The following is a 19,377-nucleotide window of genomic DNA, read 5'->3' on the forward strand; positions in this document are numbered from 1 at the left end:
AAGAGGCAGCTGACCCATGGTGTAGCTGCTAGCAGAGATCTAGCTAACGTCGGTGTTCTTTAAAAACATTTCTCAACGTCTGTGGTCTCTGGTGGTGGTTACACCTGTAGATAAAATTTGAAGCTCAGCACGGTCAAGCAAGATACATGGTTTCAGCCAGGCACTCATTAGTTAGATGTGGAAGCAATTTGTACCTTGATGCAATTTAATTTAGCAATGAAAAAGCATTCATTTTGTGTTAGTGTGATTTCTGGATTAGACAGCAAATGCATGTTTGGATATGGAATTAAAATTGATCTGTGGTTATATCTCGTGTAGAGAAGTTATTATACCTCTTCAATAACTCTTGCGTTTGTTGTCTCTTGAGTTGTAAAGATACAGAAGAAAAATCAACGTATCAACAACAGGTTCAAATCTTTGGTAGCATTCACCTGGGCAAACATCAATTAGCTTTTAAGAGAAAAAAAAAAATGCCATTGTGAAACTGTCAGAATTATTTGGCCTAATAGAGTTATGTATCACTGAAATAATTCTGAATGTTCTGTTTCAAAGAAAAAGATTTATTATTTTTAAAGCCTCAGAATAATTCTTGAATGTATTTTCTGTTTTACAGAGAGAGAAGGTTCATGAAAGATGCAAGAATATTTGTATTCCTACAGATACCTTCGATGGGACTCTATTGCACACCCGTGGTACAGTCACAGCCTTCCTTTAGTCGTTAAAAAGTAGTTTCTTTTTGTATCACTCGTCATCTCTTTTTTTTTTGCTCGAGGGCTTTGTGTGAATAGTAACTGCTGCTTTCTTTCTAACAATAATTGAAAATTAACATGGTTGACTAAAGTATTTGTGGCCACTCTTGGTATTTTATTGGTCAGAATGCTTGTGATACCTGCTCTTCAGCCTTTGCTGGGCATGTTTGCAGGTCATTATGGCCCCGGCAGTGTTTTCTTCAGCTTCCTGTTATTTAAGATCCATTGAAACGGTTGCATCAAAATCCTAGCGCTGTTGACTTTGCAGTGAGGAGAGTGGCAGTGCTGGGCCATTCCTGTGGCAGTGCTGGGCCATTCCTGTCTGCCCTGAGGATCACAGGATAGCTGAGGTGGGAAGTGACATCTCCAGATGCTCAAGCAGGGAGGACAGACAGTGTCTGGCCAGGGTTTGAGGTTATCCGTGGAGGGAGACTGCACAACCTCTCTGGGCAACCTGTTTCGGGTTGTTCGGTGTTTCACCACCTTCACGGTAAAAGTGTTTCCTTGTGATCAGATGGAATTTCTCATGTATCAGTTTCTGCTCATTGCTTCTTGTCCTGTCAGTGGGCACCACTGAGAAGAGCCTGTTCTGTCTTCTGGACACCCTAAGATATTGAAAAGCATTGATGAGATCGCCCTGAGCTTTTCCAGGCTGGACAGTCTCAGCTCTCTCGCCCTCTCCTCCTGTGAAAAATGCCCTGGTCTGTTAATCATCTTTTGACTCTTCACTGAACTTGCTCTAGTGTGTCTGCCTGTCTTGCACTGGGGAGCTGGGGCCGGGGCGTGCTGCTCCAGATGTCCTGCCACTGCTGAGTGGAGGGGGAGGAAGACCTTCCCTCAGCCTGCTGGCAGTGCTCTGCCTAGTGCAACCCAGTCAATGAGTGGGGGAGGAAAGGGGGACTGTGACTGAGCCTCAGAAGTCTAAATTTGCCTTTTCTTCAAGTCCTGCTGGGGTACAACGACGCACCTCTCTTCCCAGCTAAACTTCCTCAGCCTTTGTTGTTGTCAGGTCAGCTTACTTCAGGGGCAGGGCTGCTTCGGCGCTACTTGCTCAGCGTGCTTGGGACTCTGCCTTGAGCCCTTGTTCGTCCTTCTTGCCGGGCTTTGTGCATCCATCCTCTAAGTGCTGTGCAGAAGTGATTTTATGGACAGCCTCAGTCTGCAGCACCAAAACTGGTGTGATGGTGGAGGGACCTGTTACTGATCTTGGACAGTGCGTTAAGGAATGAACGCTGAGTAGATTGCTTTGTATGAATTAACATTTTCCCTGTCAAAGCAGCCTAGTACAAGTATCTTTGCTTACTCTGAGCATGAGACCTGAAGTACAAAGGCCAAAAGAGCGTTTCAGAGAATTAGAATATTCCAGTTTGGAAGGGACTTTGGAAAGTCTTTACTGCAACTGCCATCTCAAAGCCAGTTCAGCTCAGAGCGGGCCAAGGTGTTCAGGGCTTTGTCCGAGGATGGAGAGTATCCAGCCCGTCGGGGCAGCCTGCACCAATTGTTCTCATGGTGAAAAAGTTCCTTCTTGTGTTCAGAACATTTCACTTCAGCTCATAAGCACTCTTCTCTGTCTGCCCACTGTGAGGAACCTGGTGTTGTGTCGAAAACTTTCACACAGGGTTTAGCAATATTGAAAGTGGTTGTTTTTCCATTGTTTGCTTAGGAGTGACTACTTGTATTTTGTGTATTTTCAGATAAATCCAGGACGGATCTGGAACAAGTACCTAAGGTATGGTTCCTGTGCGCGCTAAGCTTTTATAAGGATTTCTCACGTGTAGTCTTGAATATATAAATACGCTCCCTTCTTTGTAGAAATCTTGTCCAAGCTGATTACTTGAGCTGATTCTCAAGAGGATGTGGTGCTCAGAACTCAAAAATACTAAAAACAATCTGCTTTTTCTTGCATTGTTGTTATTTCCTGTGGTCTTGATTTTTCTTTTACTTAAAAGTAGAATACAAATGCCATTAATGTTTTAATCTTTAATAGTCTTTGCCCTCAGAGCTGGGCAAAAGCTGGGCAAAAAAAAATTCCTCCTAGAACCTCTGAGTTTCTCTTTCCTAGGTTCTAGGAGGAAAGAGAAACTGCAGAGTGGGGTAGAAGTTTGGATATAGCGTACAACTTAGTGGGAGGTTTAACTCCTTGAAGCCTTGAGCAAAGCCCTCTCGCAGATACGCTTGCAGTGTGTATGATGTGGGTTTTTGGTGACAGGTTGACAAAAGACCCAACTCCAGATTCCGTTTTGGCCTGAATATTTTTTTTTTTCTGAGTACATTAAGAAGTCAGAGCGTTAATATGCGTCAGCATTTCTGTGCCAGCTGTGTAGGCTGTTACTCAGAGCTGTCACTGCAGTGTTTAAAGTCCCAGAAACAAGAATGCGTGTGGTCTGATGCTATGGGCTATGTTGAACCTTTCAAAATTATGCTTCATAAATACAGAGAAAAGGGTATTGCTGCCTGCCTAGAAGCTCAAGGTTTGTACCGGTTTTGTCAAGTAACAAAACCGTTATAGGAGAGAATTTTAAATAGTTCGCTGTGATGTGTAGTTAATGTTATATGTTACTGACGCTTTTCGTGACCCGCACTTTTGCTGCATTGTGCTCAAGGAGATCAGCCTGAGGCTTTGTTCCCTCTCAGGCAGCACTCGCTGCACGCTGGCAGCTGGCCTCGTCCTCAGTCTGGTAGAAGCTGTGGCCCCAGAAATGAGCAGGTCAGCAGGAGGGTGCCCCTGCTGTTGAAGAACATTTGCTCTGATCTCTAGAGAACTTGCCTGCAGTTTAATGCTGCCTATGTTTTCACACTCGGGATGTTTAGATCGTCTTGGGTCCTTGATAACCCGTGTACTTTTGGAGCTGCATCTTCCACCTCTAGGAAGATAAGACTGTGTCAGATCACACAACCTTTTAAGGTGAAAAGTAAATTGGTTATAAAGTCTGAAATGAATTCATTTGCCTGGGTAAATGAAATTTGTTTTTTGGAGATCCACTGATAAGACCCCTGTTAGCTTCATGAGGCAGGAGGTGTGTTTAACTGGTGAGGAAAATGTAGCGGTGAGGGAGGCACATTTATTTATTTGTTTTGTTTTTCTGTTTCAGATTTTTATGAAACCAGATTTTGCCTTGGAAGATTCCTTAACATTTAATGCTGTTTTACCATGGTCTCATTTTAGTACTGCTGGTGGAAAAGGAAATCGTGATGCAGCTTCCTCTAAGCTACTTCAAGAAAAGGTACAACCTGGATATAAGATGTTGTTACCTGTTGCAGCTGTTAGTTACTACAAAAACTCCATTGCTGCTCTTCTTGTTGAGACATCGCTGTTGGGAGCTGTGTTACCCCTCGTTTTGCATCAGGCTGCAGGTGGTTAGTAAGCGATGCAGGAAGCGTCTTACTGAAGGAGAGCTTTTTGCCTGCTAAATAAATCTGTCTGTCAAATCCAGAAAAAAAGAATCTGTATATGGCATAATAGCCGGCTCTTCGTGACTGCCGAAACTTAGTGAAGCAGGTACATAGTGAGAACTTCAGAGATCCGGAGCTGTTTGTTAGGGAAGAAGAGCGATGAAAAGGGAAATCGAGGGGGTTGTACGCCCTTTAAGACTATTTTGCCAGATTCAAGGCACTGTGGTTTCTGTGCTGAAAGAAATACTAAATTCTAAGGGGTGTTTTTTTGTGTCAGGAGCTTCCTCTTACCTTTTGTTGTCATGCACTCTGCACCGATCGGGTTTTGCATTTCATGAACGACTTGAGTGCATTGGAAGAGCACGAAAGCAGAGCTGTTTCTTTCATATTGGAAACAGAAGTCTTTTTTTTTTTTTAGTTATGTAGTCATACTGTAGAAAATGAATAATTTTTGTGGTTAAAATGCTTATAGAAAATCTACTTAATTTTCCCTCTTGTTTAACCAGCTAAAGCTTCTGGGAGCTGGGGTGGGGGAGGAAGAACAAGTGAAAAAAAATATTAGAGAAGTGCCTTAAGAAAAGGTCATGAGATCCTCTGGAAGGTGTTTCCAAATTCCCAGGGGTTAATCTTCCTGCTTTCCTGGTAGTTCAGGAGGAAGAGACAAACTCTGCTGGAGGCTGATTTGCTCCTTCATTGGGTTGTCCTCCAGACCTGAAGTTGGAAGAGTACTTCTTTGGAGTTTCTTGTGGCAGTTGCTGCCTGAAGATGCAAAAGGCTTTAAGCTCACGGTGTGAGCAGTAGGGTGGGCGCTCAATGTTGGCTGTGAGCAAAGGACACCCAGAGCCCTCTCTGACACAGGGGAGTGAAAACCAAGCTTTGAGTAGCTGTGAGCGACACCTCTTTGGAGAGGTGATAAAAATACCTAAATAATATAAAACTTCTATTGACTCCAAAGCTGCAGGCCTGATATATTACTGAAATGGGCCTGAACTTTTTGTTTTGCTTTTCAAAGACCGAGCTGCACAAGGTTTACGCTTATGACGTGTCAATAGGCGTTGTGCTGCCGTGATCACCCGTAGCTCCAGGCACCGTTTTCCAACAGGATTTTGAGAACCCTGCCTTAAGGACACATGTGTAGGCTGTTAGTGCTTGTGGTCTGCTGCTGATCTGCTTGGACCAATTTCCCCCTGACATTCTTCTCTTCCTTACCTGCCTCCATGTCTCACCCTACATTGGGACTGGAAGCTTTTTGAGGTTGGTGCTGTCATTTTGGTGTTTGTTCGACCTTGCTTAGCGTAGGGAAGCCACATGAATAACCCAGTTGGTACAATTGCATAAATAAACGATCATCATAACCCTTTCTCCGATTCCTGTGTCACAACCTGTCTCGACTTTTTCTGTGGGCCAGGTGTGTCACAGCTGGTTGGTGGAGATGTTTTTGACTAAGCATATTGCAAACAAGATGAGTCTGTATCATGTATAAATCTTCAGTGTTAAGTACGTGCAGGATGAAAATAACTGTAAGAAGAAAACATTCTCAAGCTGATTTTTCTTTCCACCTCTGGGTAGGCCCTTTGAAATTCAGTATGAGGTTTGAGTGCTTGGCATCTCTTAGAAACCAGGTCATCTGAGTATTAGCATTCAGATGAGCATCCTAATACCTCAGTCCTTTGAGTTTGCATATTCAGCGTAAGCCAGAACACAGAGCTTTTACAGCTCAAATAATCAGGACAACCCAGTCGTCTGGTAACTGTTTGACACAGAGAATTTGAATTTTGAGTTCTAAACAGGCATGCTCTGTCTCTGGGAATCCCAAGGTGCCAGCACATGTGAAATATGCTTAATAGGAACTCCAGCTGATTGTCAAAAAACCCAGCTGCAGCCAGAGGCATCCTGAGGATTTTTCTACAAAGATGCTACAGCCTTTCAGATGAGCAGAGCCCTTCCAAAGCCACGTCATCGAGTATAGTCGGGCTGTATCTTTGGCAGCTTCAGTGACCCTGAGTGCGGAGTGTATTTGCACGTGTGTACTATTCATGTTTGCAGGGCAGTAGCCAGAGTTGTCCTCTGCTTAATGGCCATATTCCAACAGTGCCAGCGTGCAACCATGTGATACAAAAGCTTGGGTACCTTAAAATTATTTACTCTTCTACATTGTAATTTTCAATCAGGAAAGGCATCAAGTCAGCCTTACCGAGGTGATTTTGAACTCACTTTAAAACAAATTATCAGACTACAGTGAGTAGCTATTTGCTTGCTAATCTGACGAAGGATTTGAATTCTTAGCAACATTTCCTCATGATACAATAAGACAAATACCCAGAAAGTGTATTTGCGTGGTGATAAACTTGCAAAGTCAAAACAACACTGTTAATTTTTTCTCCTCCTTCTACTTCTAGCTGAGCCATTATCTGGACATTGTGGAAGTCAATATTGCTCATCAGATTTCTCTGCGCTCAGAAGCATTTTTTCATGCAATGACCTCTCAGCATGAGTTGCAGGACTACCTCAGGAAAACCTCCCAGGCTGTAAAATTACTTAGAGAGAAAATCTCCAAAATTGATAAAGTAATGTGTGAAGGATCACTTCGAGTTTTAAGACTGTCGCTCACCAGAAATAACTGTATAAAAGCTTACAATAAACTGAAGTTAATGGCTACCGTACACCAAACACAACCCACAGTACAGTTGCTGCTGTCCACTTCTGAGTTTGTGGGAGCTTTGGACTTAATAGCCACAACACAGGAGGTGTTACAGCAAGAGCTTCAAGGCATTCACAGTTTCCGGTAGGTAACCATGTAGAAATCAATAAAATGCACGTGGAGCTAGAATGCGTTGAGTACATTATGTTTGTTTTACCTTTGTTTGCTCACTCTTGGAGGACAAAATGTACAAAAGGTACAAAATGTAAGTGTGGCATAAGCAATGTGACCAATGCATGTGCCAGAGCTAACTTTTTTTAGGAGGGGATGGACTTTTAACACCCAGATGCTTTGTGTTCCATGCTTGATTACAGGTATTTTAGGGGTGCAGAGATGAGAGCCAAGCCGTGGCTGGAACTTCATCTTGCAGGGCTTGCAGCCTGCAGCTGAGAGGTGGTTTCCAAGAGGTGATCTGCAATCCTCATGGCTGCAGCGCCCCAGGGACACTGTTCTTGCTGCGCAGCTCCACTCTTTAGTGACTGGGATCAGCTAGGTCAGCCTGCGCTGGTGCTGGAAGAAGCTTTGCAAGCAAAAGCCAGGGCAAAGCTGTCGAAACCAGGGCTCAGAATGTGGTCTGAGGTTGACACTTGGTCAGGCAGGACATGTTTAGCTGTGTCTGCTCTTGTGGAAAGCTGTGTTTACGGTGGCCAGGGTTTGTTTCCTCTCCTTCCATCCGCCTGAGAAGTCCAGTTCTGTGAGCTGCTGAACTTGGGAAGGGAAGAAGCAGTGGGAAGGTGCTGCCCAGCCTGCTGTTGCTGCTGGTTTTTCACCCGAATTCGCTGTAGCGATGGCAGTTTGTGAGTCCAAAGGCCTGTGCTGGCCGCTTCCAGCAGTGGATGCTTACGGCTCTGCTTGGGAGATGCTGCTGCACTGGGCAAGGTCCTGTGATATGCAAAAGTGGTTATGTTCAGTCAGCTCTGAAACTGCCATCAGCCGTTTGGGAGCTGTATAGTTAGTTTGATAAGTTGACGCTGGGGTGGAGGTTGTTTTGCTTAGAGGTTACGTGGCTCCTGCAACCTGGTGGTTCCCAGCTTGCAGAGTGGAAGCGTGGTTGCTGCTCAGTAACTCTTAACAAGGATGTTCAGAACTTTACACGGTTAGTACTGTTGTCCCTCTGTTCTGATGAGTTCCTCTTCTAACATCATTTCTAGCTGCTGTGGAAAAAGACTCAAATTTTATGTAGAGAAGGTGTCAGAAAAAGTTTTTAAAATAAATACAGATAGATTAAAAAAAATTAAAGAGCTATATATTAGGAGGAGAGTTGTTAGAAGCTACTAAGTCTTTTTTCATTAGCTTAGATGGTCCCGTCTTTGGGCCCCTCACTGCAGGGTCTTTTCTCTTTGCTGGTCCTTCTCTCAGTCACTTGGCTATGGTGCACAGCCCTCGACTGAGTCACGTTCGTGTTTCCCTGAGATGATGGCCAGTGTACCTGCCCAGCCCTGTGACAACAGCAATCAGAATTAGTTGTGTTTTGCAACCGAGAAACCTATCTGCTACGTCCGCAGAGTGCGGTTCTGTCGTTGTGAGTGGTATACGTGATGTCCTAGGAATGCACCGTTATTCTAAAATTCCGCTCAAACGTGGATTGTATTTGCAGGTAAATATCCATCTGGTCTGTAAAAAGTGATTTCTATGAATAACGCTTAGTTGATTGCTTTGGTAGAGTTAAAAGTAGTGATGTGAGTGAGAAATGTCCCCTCTGCTCTGGATAGGAGAGGTTCAGAAAAGCGATTTAAATGCAGCCTAAGTGATCTTCCCCCCAGCAGAGGTGCAAGTGTGTTTGCAAAGCTCAGCACAGTTGTTCCCAAGTCTCACAGTGGCCTGTGTGCATCGCGTGTCTGGAGAAATAATGTGCAGTGGAGAGAGGGAGAGCTTGATAAAAACTTCACTAGCATGTTGTGTTTCCAAAAATAGATTAAAAAAAAAAATCTAAATTGCTGGCATACGCAAATACTTTGGCGTTTTCCAAGAAATACCAAATTTATGTTCTTGCCCTGTTCTGACCTGGAGTGCTGCAGTTGTCAAGTGATTCCAGTACCTGGTTTGTTTTAAGAAGAGATTAACGTGTAAATCAGTATCTTATTTCTCTAAATAATATCTCTTTTTTTCCCCTAACAATTTATGGAAGAACATGTTTGTGGCTTACTAAGTAAGAGCCTTTTGTGTTGTAGGAGTTAGTCCTGCAGTGAATTTTGCAACTCCAGTCATTACATTGCAAATCTTTATATTTTATTTTTTCTGTTAGGTTTGTTTTGAAATATCCGTGGTGCAACTGGTGTGGTTTTTCTAGAGGCTGTTCTTGTTTTGTCCAGCCAATTCTTGACCAACAATTTTAAAAGCAGGCACATCCCTGGTCATCTAGTCCTACCAGGGAGTCTGAAGACAGTTTTGCTTCTCTGTGCGAGCTAATGGTGTGGCTACACCAGCACTGAATTCACATCAGGGAGCTGTGCAGGTTCATCCTCCCCGTTTTGTATCCAAGTTTATCTAAAATATCACATTTGTATTAATTTTTTTTTAACTTTGTCATTGGCAAAGTGTCTTTTTTTTTTTTAAAAAAGAAAAAGCCATTTGATTTTCACAGATATCTGGTGCTCCCAGCTGTTGGTGGAAGTTGGAAAGCCTGGAGTGTTTGGCATCTCTGAAATTCCTTTTTTAATTTTCCCCTGCTAAAAGTTTCTTTAGCTGCACTAGACGAGACTGGTTGACATTTCTGGTATGAGTAGTTCCCTTGTGGTTTTGTATGGCAACAGTCTGTGAAATGTGGTTTAAAATCTGCAACATGTGGGAAAAAATATTTTTAATCTTGAGTAGCATAAAAATGGTGCATTTGAAAACTTGTGTTTCTGTGAAAGCCGTCCTGTTGTGTAATGTGTGTGAGCCCTGTGACTTAAATCTGTGAGTGTGGACAACGAGCTGCAGAGCTGGACAAGCCAGAGAAGTATTCCTGCTTCCTAACACCTTTCTACCGACAGGCACTGAGTGCTCTTGGCTCTGGGTCGCTTCCCTGGGAAGAGAGGTTCTCAGCACCGTCCCCTCCCAAAGCCCCAATGCCAATTTTTACCCTTCATCAATACTCAAATCCGCACGTTGTGTTGCAGGGTGATGGCGCCTCTGAAAAACGCGTGGTTTCAGCTGCTCCACCAAGTGAGAGCTTTGAGCTCCCCATTAATTAAGCCAGTGCTGATTGCGTGGAAATTACCTGCCGGGTGGTTATTTTGTTCAGCTGTGAACTAATGACTCGCTTTCGGGTTGATTATTTAGCTCATCTCTCAGTGGCTGTTTTTCTCAGGCATCTTGGCTCCCAGCTTTGTGAACTGGAAAAGCTGATAGATAAAATGATGATTGCCGAGTTTTCAACGTACGCTCGCAGCGATTTAAATAGACCCCTAGAAGATGATTGCCAAATTCTAGAAGAGGTATGTCTGTTATTGGAATAAACTGTCTGATGAATATGTTTGCATCTTTGACACACTTAATTAGCACCAACTAATTCACTTGGGTGTCTGGTAGCAACAGGATAATTTTATACCATTTCTCTTCTCATCCAAGCCTTCCCCCACCCCTTCTTTTCATGCTTGATAAAATTCAATAATTGTAACTAAACTCATGGAGCTGCAATACGGTTCAAGTTTATTTTTTCAAAATACTCGATTCTCTTTTTTCTGATTAAATTTATGCTCAGTTCACTTCACGAACTTCAATGCAGAAGTGGAAAAGAGCGTGGACTCTATCTGCTTGACTGTAAACTCTCACTTTTGCAATGAAAGCTGGTAGTTGAGTGTTGTTCTCATTTTGTCTCCCTGTGTGTTTATGGGTGCTTATATCAAGCATATGGTTGCCCCGAATACATGCTATATTTACAGTATATATATATTTATATTCCTTATTCCTCTGAAGATCGTAAACATCTGAGGATTAAGCTATTGGGATTGCTTTCTAGCAAAGACAAGATTTTTTCTGGATATTGCCTGTGCTATTCTTCAGTAACTGCTAGAGCCTGTTGACTTTCAGTTTCCTCCATGAGTTTCGTGACGTGTAACAAATGGCAATAGCACTTAAATACTCCCCTTTCTGCCCCACAGTTTCTTCCCACCTCTGTGCCTCACTGTGCCAGCCTCTCACTTGGGCCAGTGCAATTGTATTTAGTGTTATTTTCGCTCGGGACAAAGAAACTCGCCGCTCTTTAGAAATCCCCGTTTTTCAGGCACGAGTGGGTGAGCACAACTGGGTAACAGCCATGAAAGGCTCTGGGAGGAGGGAACTCAGCTGGTACTGCCGCAGGGACCTTCCTGTTGTTAAAGCGTGACATCAGTCTCAAGGCGCTGAGCTGATCTAAAAACTTCACTGTATGCTTGAGGGATGAATTTCCTTACGGCTGTGCCATTTCTTAAAGTTATTTCTTGTCCTCACCTTGCTGTTTTTAGTGTGTGGGTTTTTTTCTTTTCTTGATAGGAGAGACTCGTGTCGCTAGTATTTGGACTTCTAAAACAACGAAAGCTGAATTTTTATGAAATATATGGAGATGAAATGATTATTACTGCAAAGAACATAATTAAACAGGTAAGTCAGGAGCTTCTAATGTCATCTGACAAGCTTGCCTCAACCCCTCACAAATTATTAAAGTAGTTAAGAACAGCTCTGATGAAGTTTTTGGTGGCTGATGGTCTCTCATTTAGAGCCGCTGAGCTTGCAGGCACTAAGGACTTCCTGAAACACACAGGTCTGTTTGCAGAAAAGATGTAGCATAAGTACAGCAGATCACAGCTTTCTGTGTATAATTGCCAGTGGTCAAAATCCCCTGATTTCAGCTTAGTTTTTTTCTTTCTCTTAACACATGGCTTTCCCAGATAGTATAGTGTGCCACTATGTCTCAAAATCAAACCCCCCCAAAAAACAAAACCACAGCAATAAGTCATCGTCCCCTCTAAAAAACAACCCCCTCAAGTTCTTGGTGTAAATACATAATCAAAATACTTGCCATATGAAACCAAATTCCCATCAACTGCTATGGAAAACATGGCTTGCCTGAGTGTTAGCACAGGCGTGTGACAGGAGGCTGCAAAACATCCCTGTCGTTTTCGGGGGGAGTGGGGAAGTAATGAAGAAGTGCTGGCCTGTTAAAAAAGAAAAAAGTCCCGTTCCACATGGGTGGGGTTGTCTCCCCTTTAGTGTAGTGTATCTGTCTCTTCAACCCCAAACTCTTTGTAGATAAAACCAGCTAAAACCAACAAATGAATAGTTGAGATGACTTCTTTGGAGGAAAATGCATGGACTAGTTTAGACACTGACATGATGGCTTTTGTTTGCAAACCAAAACATAGACTGAACTTTGAGTCTGTGTTTGGCACTTCTAGTTTTCCTCCTCTTGTTTGTTTGCATACACATGTGAGAGTGTTGTGTAAGGGGTGTTTTTCTCCCCTAAAGGCAGACGATTATTTCTCATGTTCCGATGTGTTAGGAGCTACCTCTGATTTGTATCTCAAAGGCTGGGAGGCAGCGAGCCCGGGGCTTTGCCATCAGATGAAGACAGCTTCTCCTCTCCTCGTAGTCTAGAGTGCTGTTCACAGCTCTGTTGTGAACCAGGCTTGGCTTTTCTTTTTTCATTGTTAATGGTTGTTTTGGGGTTTTTGTTTCAAGCCAGGTTCACTCTCCCAATCTGCTTTGCATTGCAGCCCCAGGGTCTGTTGATCTGGGTGTGCAGGGTGGGCGTAGGCAATGCAGGATGATGTTGCTGGTGAATGTTGCCGCAGAAGTAGGAGACAGGCAGCGATGTGTCTTGACTGCCTTGCATTGCAGCCCCAGGGTCTGTTGATGTGGGTGTGCAGGGTGGGCGTAGGCAGTGCAGGATGATGTTGCTGGTGAATATTGCCACAGAAGCCAGAGATGGGCAGCAATGACTGCCCCACCACGTCTTGTGTGAGGACTTGGTGGTGATGCAAGTCCTTTCTTGCCTGACCCGGACACCGTTTCAAATGGTTTAAAGGCTCCTGCATCCCGCTGCTTGTTCTCTCCCCGCCTGGAAGCGGTGGGACGCTGGGCTGAGGCGCTGCCCTGCTCCCTGAAAGGTCAGCAGAGGGTGTGCATGAACGCTGCTTTCTAGTCATGCTCTGTTGCTGTAAGACTGGAAAGCCGAAGGCACACAGATGTGTACGGCTGCTCTGGGCCTTTTCATAAGGCCTAACGATAACACAAATAATGTGCAGGAATGAATAACACCAGGATAAAGCTGTTCATCTGCCTGGCAGTCTGCACTGGCTTTTCACTTGCTGATATCAGCAGTCATAAGGAGACTTTTTTTTTTCCTTTTGAATTCTTTGTTTAGTTGTGTAATAGGCAGGTGCTGCTCCCTGTCTTCCTGCTCATTCTTGGTCGTAAAGTGCTTTTCCCATTCTGCTGGGAGTATTTGTCTCAATGTTGGATTTTTCAAGTGTCATCTCTGCTCAGTAATAGATGGAGTTAAACCAGCTTCCAGCTGGTTTCTTTTGACTAGTGACAATAGAATATTTCTGTGTGGTTTGTGCAGCGTGTTTGCATTGTGGCCTATTGTCTCAACTCTCAGGGATATTTTTCCTTGATAAAGGAAACTGTTTCCTTCCCATGTCTCCAATGTGCTTCCTGTTCAAATGCCTTGCTGGGCTGTTTTGGTCAGTGCTTTAGTAGCTCGTTGTTGCCAGGCAGGTGAAAGAGCAGGGGTTTGTAAGGACTGAGCACACCGCGTAGGTCAAGAGCAAGGTCTGTGCTTAAGCAGCTTCTGTACTGACCACCTGTATTCAAAATGCAGGTAAAATTCACGTAGGCTGAGACGGCAGCCTCAGACACCGCTGGGGTGGCACAGAGTTGCTTAAAGGCAAGATGAGTTCATGTGCTACTGACCCGTTTGTTGGGTTATTGATTGGCATTTGGGATAAAACCTCTTAATTCAGTCTGAGTAGAGCTGGTTTGTACCTGGGGCTTACAAGTAGCATGAAAAAGAGATCAGTGAAATTGCTGTAAAACAATAGATGTTTAGAATGAAAATCGATTCTTCTGAAGACCTGAAGAAACTGGGCGGTTTTGTGCGTATCAGTTGAAGAGCAAGTGTCCCCCTAACACAGCAGTAAAGATGTGGGGAAATGGAGGGTCAGAGGCAGGTGATGTGCTGGGAGGTGGACAGACAGACAGACAGACAGACAGCAGGTTCCGCGTCTGCTGGGAGAGCGACTGAAACTGGGTCTGCCTTAGAGCTAAAGCACAGGCCTGGAGGGGTGCGCTTCCCCGTTCCCCCGGTGCTGTTCCTGCCTGGGCAGGGTAGTTCCCAAGGCCCCTATTCAGAGCGAAAAAGGAGGTCAAGCAACATTTTCCGAAGTCACTCACTTTCACACGGGGGAGAACACGCTTCTATTTTTAAGTACTTGACCTGAGAGACGTTTTTGAAACGTGCCATAGCATCCGTGCTCAGAAAAGCAGGTCCCTTGGAGATGGAGCCGGTGTGCCATCCAGAGCTCAGTACACGGTTGGGAACGTTTTGATCATCTGTATTTTGCAAATAGATGTTTGGGGTGGTGGTTTTGGGGGCTTTTTTTGGGGTTTTTTGTTTGTGTGTCTTTAGAGAAACGAGCTGTTAAATGATACAATTATGTATTTGCTTTATTATTTTACTTTATTTAACTTGAGGATTATTGTGTATGTGATGAAACTCAGCAGCGGTTAGAAAGAAGCTAAGATTTTTTTGTTTTGTTTTTTTTCCCTTTAAATTTGACAGTGTGTGGTTAATACGGTATCGCAGATAGAAGAAATAGATACAGAAGTGGTTGTTAAGTAAGTATACAGCCAGATCTTTTTTTTGGTGGTGGGTGGGGATAGGAGATTGATGCTTTTTAGCATAGATAAATTTACCGTTCTAATTTGTGTTTAAATTTGTAATTAAGGATTATCCTTCTGTTTCACCTTAAGCCTCTGCTTCTGTCTGCCTCGGTGAGAATCTTGTGTATTCTCTTTCTCATCCAGGTTCTAATGTTACCTTAAATCTACCTTTAAAATAAATACCAAAGTTCTGTGAACCTCACTGCAGGATGCATAAACTGCTGTGTTTAGCCATAGATCTCTTAACCACTTGAGGGCATTCCCCGTTGTCATAATCTGGGATTTTGCGTTAAAATGTGTCAGTAGTTTCAGTCTCTCTCCTGAGAGGAGATCAGAGCTTCAGACCCAAGATATGGTCCGGCAGGAACCTCAGAAAGCCCAGCAAAGGCAAATGCCAAGTTCTGTGTCCTGGAAGGAGCAACCCCTTGCAAGAGGAGGGGCAGGAGCTGGCTGGCTTCGGAGCAGATTTGTAGGGTAGGACCTGGGGTCCCTGCTGGAGAACTGGTTGGCCACAGACCGGCAGCGTGTCCTTGCAGCTGCAGCCTGGGCCACGCCGACACAGCCAGCAGGTCCAGGAAGAAGCAAGACACTGAGGTCCAGCAGAAGCCGCCAGGTTGGTTGAGGGCTGAACCGTGGTGTGTAGGAGGAGCAGCTGGGGATGCTGGGTCCTGCTCCAGCCTGCGAAGGAGAACGCTCAGGGCAGAGTCGCCCACACCTGCGCCACGGGAGGGTTGTAGCAGAACTGCAGACAGAGCCAGACTTCTCTCAGAGCTGTGAGGGAAAGGACGAGGGGCAACGGGCACAAGATGAAAGGTGAGAAGTGCTGGTTTAATCTTAAGAAAAACCCTGTGAGGGTGTCTGAGTACTGAAACAGCGGCCCAAAGCAGCTGTGGGTGATCTCTGTAGTGGGATGTAGTCAAACCTTGGCTGGGCAGGGCCCAGAGCAACCCCATCTAGTTGGGCTTGTGTTGAGCAGGGGTTGGACAAGGCGCTTCTAGAGGTCCCAGCTCCAGAAGCTCCTGCCAGCTTCTGTTTTTCTGTAGCTCTACAGTTCATTTGGCTCAGCAGAGGGTTACCCCAAGATAATAAAACCGGACTAGCTGATAAAGCAAAGCGGAATCTGCATGGGATTCATACCCAGATTGGGAAAAGACTGGGCACAGGGTGATTTTTAAACATTGGCCATTTGGTCACCGTTCTCCAATGTTTACTGTTCTGCTATTTGGTCCTAACTGTGTATTACAGGGTTTAACTTTTGTTCTGTCAATGACTTTTCTGCCCTTTGCTGCAAACAGCTGACTTGCACTTTAATAGCAGAAGTGGTCTCATTGCAAAGCAACAAAATGGGCTTAATAACACGGCTTTTGTAACACTTGCAAAATATTTTCATTTAAGTTTTTTTTCTGTTTTTTCCACGTGATTTGTGAAACTTATTAAACCCCCCTCTTCCTTGTTGGTATCACATACTTATACCAGGGAAAAGAACTTTATGCCCTGGAAAAAACTAGATGGTAAATGTGAAGCTTTCGCTTTTTAGGATGTTCTAGTTTTATATATATCCTTCCTTATTCCTCTTGCATATATTGTGTTGATTGTGAGTTGTTCAGGTGATGAACTACATAAAAGTCTCACAATTTTCATTATATTTACAATTCCCTTTAAAGCACGTTGTTTTCTCTTTATGTGCCAGTAGGCATTGTGGGCAGTAAACATTTGCTGTTTGCTGAGGTCTGCTCTTTTTTTAGGCTTGCAGACCAGATGAGGATGATGAATTTTCCTCAGTGGTTTGATTTACTGAAGAATATTTTTTCTAAGTTTACCATCTTCCTCAAGAGAATAAAGGTAAGACGTTAATTTACCAAGAGCTCAGACGTCAAGTGGAATGAAGTTACTTTCCATTTGGAGTCTTAAGGTGTTGGTTTTGTTTCTAGAGTTCAAACTCTTGACTGAAAGAAGGGGCTGTGAATATTGGCGTCCAGGGCAAAAACAATTAGTGAGAAAGAGAGCAGTGGGAAGGAGATAATACCTCCTGTTGCCTGATCACATCCATTTCAGGCTGCTAGGGATTAGGACTGAACTTTTGTATGTGATAGATCGCTTCACATGAGGATTCTTTCGCCGTTCTCAGAAATGTCTGGTACTGGTTACCGTCAGACAGATGGGGCTGCCTGCGAATGCTAATTACACAATAGAAAATAGAGCCAGGATTTAGTTTAATTTTGTGGGTAAAAGAAAATCTTTTTTAGCATGAGCTTGTGGCACAGGGTTTTATGTGGTTTTTTGTTTGTTTGGATTTTTTTATTTTTGTAATAGAAGTTATATTTGATTCTAGGCAACGTTAAATACTATCCGTAGCGTGGTTTTCTTGGTTCTAGACAAGAACCAAAAAACCAGAGACCTGGAGGACACCTTGCAAAAGAACTCTGCTAAAGACAGTGCCGTGGACACAGAAGTGGCTTACCTGACCCACGAAGGCATGTTCATAAGTGACGCTTTCGGCGAAGCGGACCTCCCGCCCGTAGCAGCTGAGACTACCTCGCAAAGAAACACTTCCCCAAACAGCGAGCCTTGTAGCAGCGATTCGGTCTCTGAACCGGAGTGCACCACCGATTCCTCATCCAGCAAAGAGCAAACATCGTCTTCTGTTACTCCAGGGGCAGTAGAGATGATGTAAGTAAACGTGCTGCCCGTCTCCGCTTCGCAGCGTGTCAGTAACACGGGGATGGGTTCAGGCAGTTGTTTCTGATGTACAGAAATTACCTTGAAGGAATGGGCTTTTCTAAGTGCCGTCCGACTGCGCTGTCCCCAGCTCACCTGCGGTTTGTTTATTTGCCTTGTCGCCACCTCTGTGTGAGGGGGTACAGGGACTGATTATGGCACTTCTTACAGAAAAGGGACCCTTCTCCATCTGTTCTGCTGGAGGACCTGCTTCTGTAGAGAGCGGGAGAGATGCAAGTCTAGCCTGTGTGAGGGACAGATGTTTGTCATGCCGTTAGCAGGCAGAAGCATCCCTCTTCCCTGTCCATGTGGCTATTTTAGTCTCTTTTTCTTTTTAATTTGCCTTCATGGAATACACCTGGATAAATTCTCATTGTCAACTGTTTGATTTGCATGGTTAAGTAAAGCCATCTCAGTGCTTTGGTAACATACATAGCGCTGCCCTGTGGTGCTCCAGACTGCAGAGTTGTGACCTTTCTGGCATCCTTTTATGGGTGCCTTTTTTATGGCTGGCAGTCAGAGCTACCTTTTTTAAAAAGACCTGGCATAGTGTGTGTGGGACTCAGGTATGAGCCTCTTCAAAAGCCCGTGTGTCTGGATAGAGTCCTCTGAAGCAAAGCTGGAATACCACGTGTTACTCTGCTGAAAGATGAAAGAGAGCAAGTGGCCTGCTCGCTCTAGCAGACTGGGACTCGTGTCTATACGTGTGTGTTTAAGCAGCTGTCAATTTTGACAGTGCTGGCTGAAGAAGAGAGATTTCAAATAAATGCACTGTGCATAAAACAAATTCAGGCCTCTGTATGTCCAAACGTCCATCACGTGCTGGAAGAGAAATGCATTGTGAAGAGGAGTCCAGGGCTGGTGAGGAGCAGGAAAGGAGAAGGAGGTTGGATCTGAACTAGTCTGGAGCACTTTGCCAAGTCGGCTAAAAACATGCCACCTAGCTAGAGCTCTTGTTGCATGAGTTTGTTCCAAGATAAACGTGCTTCACCCCTTCTCTGGTTTTCTTCGCACCTCTGCTCTTTATTTGGAGCAGGCTAATAAAATTACACAGTTACGACGTTGGCCCAATTGCTGCTCTGTAACATCCCAGCTTTTCTCTCTCCTCTCATACTATCGGTCCCTTGAGCAGCCCCACTAGACCAAAAGATTGTGACTTCAACGCATGCTGTGAGTGGTAGAGCTGTGCCGTGGGCTAGCCTCAAAATAGTAGACAAATCCCAGAAGGTTTTTTTTATAAAAACACCAGCTTAGGAACCTGAAGTCTGAAGAGCCAATAGAATCACAGCCTATAGATGAAAGCGGTGGGGAATGCCTTACGCTTCTGTTTGAAAAAAAAAAAAAAAGCTGTTTTATGTCATATGCTTGTGGTGCTCAGGTGTTACAGGAGCTGGCTGAATTTTAGCTCAGTAAATGTTAATCATTTTTATTGTGTAGGTAATGGCTGTATCGTGTTTTCTCTTAGGCCATTAATAGCAGTTAGAATGTGGATTTAAAACAAAGTGTAAGGATGCGCAGCTGCGTGTTTCCTTGTTAGGGGCACTGACGTGACATTGACAGCAGCTTAGAAGATCCCATCTGTACAGAGCGACTTTGGAGGTTAACTGACTGTCTGCACTTGACTGTTGCTGGAAGGTCCTTTCCTCCTTCAGCCCGTGAGCACAAATGCTGTTTTTCTTACAAACTGTTGCTCAACCAACTGGTTCTGTCGTTTGTAGGATCAGTGATGACATGAAGCTGACTGACCTGGAACTGGTCAGGCTGGCAAACAATATTCAAGAGTTACTTTATAACGCCTCCGATATCTGCCACGATCGTTCAGTCAAGTTCCTCATGGCAAGAGCAAAGGTAAGGAGCTTGGGTCAGACTGCTCGTGGTGCCTCATCCTTAAGGAGAATTTACTCACAAGGTAACTGGTTTAGTGAAAGTCTGAAGTGACATTCTCAGTTGAAATAAGTAACTATTCCTGCT

General features: G+C 44.2%; 1 protein-coding gene across 2 annotated transcripts in view; it reads left to right on the forward strand.

Moving 5' to 3' along the window:
• The window catches only part of VPS54 (vacuolar protein sorting 54 homolog (S. cerevisiae)), a 38,745-nt gene that overhangs the window by 2,105 nt on the left and 17,263 nt on the right, over positions 1-19,377 (forward strand). For both annotated transcript variants that reach the window (XM_009877607.1, XM_009877609.1), the window contains exons 3-12: positions 614-692; positions 2,444-2,478; positions 3,842-3,973; positions 6,542-6,927; positions 10,136-10,262; positions 11,299-11,406; positions 14,588-14,643; positions 16,434-16,530; positions 17,021-17,358; positions 19,125-19,254. In XM_009877607.1, coding sequence (XP_009875909.1) covers positions 614-692; positions 2,444-2,478; positions 3,842-3,973; positions 6,542-6,927; positions 10,136-10,262; positions 11,299-11,406; positions 14,588-14,643; positions 16,434-16,530; positions 17,021-17,358; positions 19,125-19,254 — 1,488 coding nt within the window. The remainder of the gene's footprint in view (positions 1-613; positions 693-2,443; positions 2,479-3,841; positions 3,974-6,541; positions 6,928-10,135; positions 10,263-11,298; positions 11,407-14,587; positions 14,644-16,433; positions 16,531-17,020; positions 17,359-19,124; positions 19,255-19,377) is intronic.

Source organism: Apaloderma vittatum, unplaced genomic scaffold (assembly GCF_000703405.1).
Source record: "Apaloderma vittatum isolate BGI_N311 unplaced genomic scaffold, ASM70340v1 scaffold6911, whole genome shotgun sequence".
NCBI classification, from domain to species: domain Eukaryota; kingdom Metazoa; phylum Chordata; class Aves; order Trogoniformes; family Trogonidae; genus Apaloderma; species Apaloderma vittatum.